This window comes from Stenella coeruleoalba, assembly GCF_951394435.1.
Source record: "Stenella coeruleoalba genome assembly, chromosome: 21".
In the NCBI taxonomy this organism is placed as follows: Eukaryota; Metazoa; Chordata; class Mammalia; order Artiodactyla; family Delphinidae; genus Stenella; species Stenella coeruleoalba.
In genome coordinates this window covers 25894557-25901070 of record NC_137167.1, presented here as the reverse complement: position 1 = coordinate 25901070, position 6514 = coordinate 25894557, and the positions used below count along the sequence as shown (strand labels likewise).

The 6514-nt window shown below is 58.5% G+C and overlaps 1 protein-coding gene across 1 annotated transcript; it reads right to left on the bottom strand.

Moving 5' to 3' along the window:
• Positions 1–939: 939 nt before the first annotated feature.
• KBTBD11 (kelch repeat and BTB domain containing 11) lies at positions 940–4728 on the bottom strand. The gene has a single exon (XM_079909244.1). The coding sequence runs from the start codon at positions 2941–2943 to the stop codon at positions 1012–1014; it is 1932 nt and encodes a 643-aa protein (XP_079765370.1). The 5' UTR covers positions 2944–4728; the 3' UTR covers positions 940–1011.
• Positions 4729–6514: the final 1786 nt, after the last annotated feature.

Genomic DNA, 6514 nt, shown 5'->3' with positions numbered 1-6514 from the left:
GCACCACGGCCACTGTCAGCTTTTCCTACTGATGACATGCGCTTTGGAAAACATTCAGTCACCGAAGATTCAGAACTCAAATAAGAGCAACTCGTTACTACATCACTGAACATAATTATTAACATCTCTTAACTTGCAAATATTAAACCCATCTCAGTTAAGCGGTGAGAAGGACCTGCTCTTGAGGTGTGCGGGCCTTTGAGCATATCTGGGCCCCTGTGATGACAGAGGAGATACTGTCAGCTCTCACTGGACAGATCTTATTGGGAATCAAAGATTTCACCCTTAATACTCACTACATTTGGAATGGAGCCAATCGCAAGTTAACCACATGTGGCAGGAACTTTTAAGCTAAGTTAGAAAGGGTTTAAAAGCTTTTCTTATCAGTTATAATTTTAAACCTCAAGCCGAAAAAAGCATGACCTTCTTTCAGTCGTTCCACTAATATAGTTCACGTTGGCCTATTTTAGGACCTCAGCTCTGGGAGGTGGCCCCGAGGTCCCCTCTCATGGTGCAGGAAGCAATGGTACCGGGTACCCCACACAACTCAGCTCTGGCCTCCCGGCCACTCCGCGAGTGATACCGAGGACAGTACACCCCGGTACACTCCAGGCCTCACCCACTGCACCCGGAGGCTTCACCTCTCATTCTGTTTCTTTCTTTCTCAGGTATTTTGTATCTTATTTGTAAGGTTATCTATCTGCACACATCCTACATCTTGCCATCGACCCCATTAAGCAAAGCAAAGCAAAGCAAAAGGAATGCAGACTAGGCAGCGGGCCTTAATACAGCATCGCAAAAGGTCTTCAAGGCCCCGCGACAAGCTTCTACCTTCTAAGCCTTTAAACGATCCCGTGGGCTGGGCGGGGCCCACCGGGGCCCACCCCCGACTCTCTCCCTCCCCGCCTCCACTCCCCTCGCCCCTTCCAGTTTCCCAGTTGGGACCTCGGCCCACGGGGCGTCCCCTGGCCCAGGGCTGCCGAGGGACACGCCCGGGTGACCCGGCCCACCCTACGCGGCGCCCTCCTCGCCTCGGTCTGGCTTCTCCTCCGGCAGGTTGAGCACGAACGGGAAGAACAGGCCCCGGGCGTCCGCGGGGGCTCGGAGCGACTGGAGCTCGAAGCTGCCTTCGGGGCCCGCGTCGCCGGCGCCGGGCTCGCCGTCCGGGGGCGGCACGAAGCGCCAGGTGCCCGCGCGGCTCACGCAGTAGATGGCGCCATCCAGCGCGGCGCAGCGGAAGGGCTGTAGGCCCGACGGCGCGCCCGGGGGCCGCAGGTGCGAGGCACAGCGGCTCCACTGCTTGGCCAGGCAGTGGTAGCGGAGCACGCTGAGCCCCCCCGCAGGCCCGGCCCCCGGCGCATCGCCGCGGCCCCCGCACAGGTCGAAGCGGTAGATGAAGCCGTCCAGGGCCACCATGTCGGCCGAGCGCTCGCGGCTGCTGCTGCACGGACACTCCTGCCACTCGTCGCGCCGCGGGTCGTACTTGAGCAGGCGGTAGAAGAGCGAACCCCCGGACACGTAGATCTCGCCGTTGCAGGTGGTGGCCTCGTGCGCCACGGCAAAGGCGCCCCGGGGCAGCGGGGCCACGGCGGCCCAGCGGTCAGCGCGCGGGTCGTAGCGCTCCACGCTGAGCAGGCACTCGCCGCCCACGGCGTACAGGTGGCCATCCAGGGCCAGCAGCTGCAGCTGCGAGCGCGCCTGGCGCAGCGGCCGCACGGTGCTCCAGCGGTCGGTGGCCGGGTTGTAGCAGAAGACCCGGTCCGAGGGCCGCGCGCGGCCGTCGGGGCCCGCGGGCCCCACGCCGCCGGCCACGAAGAGGTAGTTGTAGAGCACGCACAGGCCGCAGCCCCGAGCCGGCGCGCCCTCGGGTAGCCGCGTCAGCTCGCGCCACTCGCCCGCCGCCTCGTGGAAGCAGTAGACGGCGGCGTCGCCTCGGCCCTCCGCGTCCCCCGACGGGCTCTGCGGCCGGCTGCCCGCGCGCTCCCCGGCTGGGCCGAGCGCGGCGGCCAGAAGACGGGCGCGGCCGGCGCGCAGGCGGCGGCGCAGCAGCAGGTCGCGCTCGGCGCCCGACAGGCGCCCGAAGACGGCGGGCTCGCGCAGCACCTCTAGGTAGTGGTCGCTCATGAAGCGGTAGGCGGCCTCGCGCAGCTCGGCCAGCCGCTGCCGCTTGGCCGCGCTCAGCACCTCGAAGCAGTTGGCCAAGCTCAGCTGCGGCGCCACGGCGTCAGTGGCGCGCTGCGCGGCGCAGGGCAGCTGTAGGCGGCGCGCGCCGGCCACCACGTCGGCCACGTTGTCGGGCCGCACGCCCGCCATGCGCCCGCTGTACGCGTAGGCCAGCAGCAGCCGCAGCGCCGCCCAGCCCACGCCCTGCACCCGCAGCACGTCCCGCGACGCGCGCGCACGGAAGTAGTCGCTGCGCGCCGCCAGCACCGCCTTGTGAGCCCGCAGCCGGCGGCCAGACACCTCGATGAGCAGGTCGGGCTCCCCGTGCTCCGGCCCGACGCCGGGGGGCACAGGCGCGGGGTCCCCGGCCTCTTCCGGGGACGTGGGCTCCTCGGCCGGCGGGCACTCCCCGGGGGACGCGGGATCTTCCGGGGACGCGGACTCTTCTGGGGACGTGCGCTCCTCGGGGGACACGGGATCCTCAGGGGACGCGCGCCCTTCCGGGGACGCGGCGCCCGCGCTGCCGACCTCCCACTGCCTCTGCACCACCCGCCGGCCGCGGCGACAAGAGGGCGGGGAATCGTCCCCGGAGCTGAAGCACAGGGACGCGCTGAGACTGCAGGGTGTCTGCGCCGGGGACGCAGCGCCCTCCCCCCCCGCCGCGTCCGGCGGCTGCAGGCCGCCCTCTCCCGGAGCCTCGGGAGCGCCGCCCCGGCCCCCGGCCTGGCCGCACGCTCCGTCCCCCGGGTAGAGGACGCAGGGGGCCACCGGGCTCTCCATGCGAGCGCTCGCTCCGGCTGCCGTCCCCGCTCAGCAGCCCGGCATGACTTCGCCCGGATTCGGGCTGCCCAAGGTCGATGGCTCCTCCGGGGCTCCTAGCTTCACACGCTTCTGCTGGCGCGCGATCAGATTTCACTTGTGTCCACACTGGTTTTCAATCGCACGCAGCTCCCCTCGCGCCCGCCCGCTCTCCTCTCCGGCGAAAGGGGTGTGTCGACTCGAGCGCGCTCCCGGCTGAACTTGTGAACCTGGCAAGGTTCCCGCCCGGCGGCCGTCTGCAGGGGTCTTTGTGGCTCGGTCTCCGCACCGCGTGGTGATGATCAGTCCACGGACAGGACCGACCTGCAGCCGCAGCCGCGGCTCTGTCTGTAGCTCCTGCTCTGCGGAACTGAGCTGTCAGGTGCTCCTAAGGAACTGGGCCTGCCCTTTCTTCCTGAGTCAGTGTTTATCCCTCCACATTCCATCACATCTCTGTCTCTGAGGACCAACGAATCAGAGACGGGCTGCAGTCCACACTTCAGAACACTGACTTTACTGCCGTTTCACAGGGAGCCGCCCCAGGGAGCTTGTTTTTTGTGCGTGACTCCCATGTGCGATTAAGGCTTATGGATGGTCAGCCGGACAATATCTGTGTGTGTCCTGGCCTCGGCAGCGCTCCTGATGGGCCTGCCTCGACAATGTTCACCTGGAAGCGGGGAGGGCATGATTCAGTCGCCAGGTGGGTGTTAGGAAGACACAGTTACTGCACACACTAGACCGGCTTTCCTCCTTCATCCATCGGGAGCCTTCCTCTGCGACTTCCTTTGTGGGAATATCAGGTGTTTCCATGTCATGTCACCACGCTCTTTGTGTTCCTGTTTATAGGAGAAAGAGACAGAATGTTGGAATTCGCATTTTTCCATAGGGCTACCTTGTGTCAGTGGCAGCTACCCCATTTCCCTCCACAATTTTCAGGTTATAGGATTCAGATAGGGTGGGAATGGGGATTGTGACTTTTCAGTGCTGGAAAGTTTGGTGACTAAAACATATGGGATTATTTAGATATTAAAAAACCGTTCCTCCCCTGATTTTCGAGGTCTATAAAGAAGAGCCCAATTCAGCCGTGAGCCTTAAGTACATTGGGTTGAACCATACGAAATTGCTGGGTTTTGTGTGTCAATACAACGTCAGTCAAATATCAACCACTTCCTCATTTCGACCTAATGAGATGTGTATGTATAATTGAGAACTTAAAGTGAGAAAGCATGGCCCGCCTGTGAAACCTCAGTTTTATTGTGGGACAGTTTTCCTGAAATCTTTTCCAGCCAACTATCTCAAATTCATTTACAACAAATATTTGGAGAAAGGTGCTGAGGACCCTTCTCTGGAGTTGGCCTCAGAGGCTCCGACTCTGGAATCTATTTGAACGGCTCACTCCTGGCTTTGTAGCTCTGAAAAACCTCAGAGAAGCAACCCTCCAAAGAGCACACGTGCAGCAAAAGAAAAGCCAAAGCAAAACGAAACAAAACCAAAACAAAAAACAAAAGCCACAGAACTACTTGGAAGGCAGATGTGAGCACCTGCAGATGAACTATAAAAAAATAATAAATTATCTCTCCTAATTGGCAAAACCTTCACTGAGACTCCCCAGCCTAGAAGGGGGGTCTTAGCACAAGGGGAGGGGCAAACTGGGCTCTGGTTTTCCTAAGAAGAGGCCATGGACGAGAGAAACGGACCAAATACATACAGCTCAGATGCGTCATCATTATAGGGTATGTTCACCTCGCAAATGGGATAAAGGGATACTTAACCACCTACCCTCAACCTCTTCTGATTTTCTACTAATTGTACTTAATACCGTTGCCTGATCCCTATAAATGCTCAGGGTTGAGAGAATGGGTGTGTGTAAAAATATATGCTTGCCTGCTCTTTTTGCTACCGTGTTACGAAAAAGACTTTCCCATTATTCTCAGAAATGCAAGTGTCTTAGAGGTGGAGATTCAAGACATTCAATTCTGTCTCTCCCTTCCTCCCCGCCTCTCTCTCTCTGTCTCTCTTCCCCTCCCTCTCTCTTTCTCTCTTTGTTTTACAGAAATCTTTAACAGTAACCTTTGGGGCATATTCACCGGGTGCAGGGCACTGTCTAGGACATGTGGAAAGGCAGCATGGAGACAGTCGGGATGAGCTGAAACTCTGACCACGGGCATGTGGGTCACGGAGGTGCCACGTGTTTACTCAGCTGTGCCCCAGCCCGTGATGCTGCTGGGGAGGTCCTGCGTCCACTGAGATGGAAATGCACTCTGGCCCACGGCGACCGGAATGTGATGACAAACTGGAAACCTGCACAGATTTTATAAGCAAAGCTTCTGGCCTCTTCCCAAACGCCAGAGGTGCTGTCTTAGTCAGCTGAGTCATTCAAGGGAAAGTCAGATAAAAAGGAAGACATATACATATCTTTCCCCAATATACATATAAACGTCAATGTCTGAAATAAAATCAGAGAACTGGCTCTCTTATTTGCTTCATTCTTTTCACACTTTCTCTGTATGGTGTAGAAGACCTTGGACCTCAGAAAACTAACTACTTTTTTTTTTCTTTTCTTGGCCAGGAGAAGGGTTTCAGCACTTCCTGGTTCTTTCTCTGGCTTGACTCTCATCGGGACGTGCAGAAGCCCAACCTCTGAGAGTTCTCTTCGTGGAAGTCATCACAGACTCAAAAGAAAGGCAGGGAATAGGACACACTGAAAAACCTAAGTTTGCAATTCTTAGGTTTTCAAAGCTCTACAGAATCCGTTTAAAGCCTGAAAGAATCAGGCTAAGTAGACATTTTGTCGTAGCCACAAGAAGCAGGAGCTGCATGTCCACAATGACACAAATATGACCCAGGTGGTCAGTGGTCCAAGCAGGCACGTCCTTGCCAGCTCCCTGTGCGCCCCTGGCATGGATCACAGACCAGGCTGGCAGAGCCGGGGGTGGTCCGACACCTGAGCACAGCCATGTAATCCCATCCAAAGTGTGGCAGCTGCTCACCCGCTCAGCTGGCTCTCTGCCCCGGGACCAGGTCAGGAGTCCCTGTTTACCCCCCCAGCCAAGGTGATGCCGCACACCTGAGTGTTGTCAGGTGAGACAGAAGACCGTCTGTCACTGCGACGCAGGCAGCAGTGATGCTGGATCCCAAGAGCTGGGAGGCCACCCAGCAGGTCCACTTTCTGAAGGAAGCTTCTGCAGCATGACAGGTCCCGGCCCCCGCCCGCCTGGCAGGGTAGAGGGTCAGCTTCCACAGGAGAAATGAGGAAATTAAGCAGAGGGGCCACTTCCTTTTTCAAACGATGTTAAAGAAAGTCAGCATTCGGAGCTATATCTTTTTTCCCCAGCATGGCCCATTACTGTGATTTGGCCTTAAAATGGATGGGAAGAAGCCAGCCCATTCTGTGTATGTCCTCTGAGCACTGCAAGTCTGCCAAGACACTTAGGGTCAGATTGGAGGTCCGGGATTTGCAAGGGGATGTCCCCCCATGTTGCAGTTGGCTCCAGCATCAGAGTTCCCCTAAGGGGCTCCTGGAGGACTCTGTGCCAGCACCCACCCTGGTGAC

What these genes read in the sequence shown, in the direction of transcription:
- KBTBD11 (XM_079909244.1), bottom strand. Translation starts at nt 2,943, where the DNA reads ATGGAGAGCCCGGTGGCCCCCTGCGTCCTCTACCCGGGGGACGGAGCG.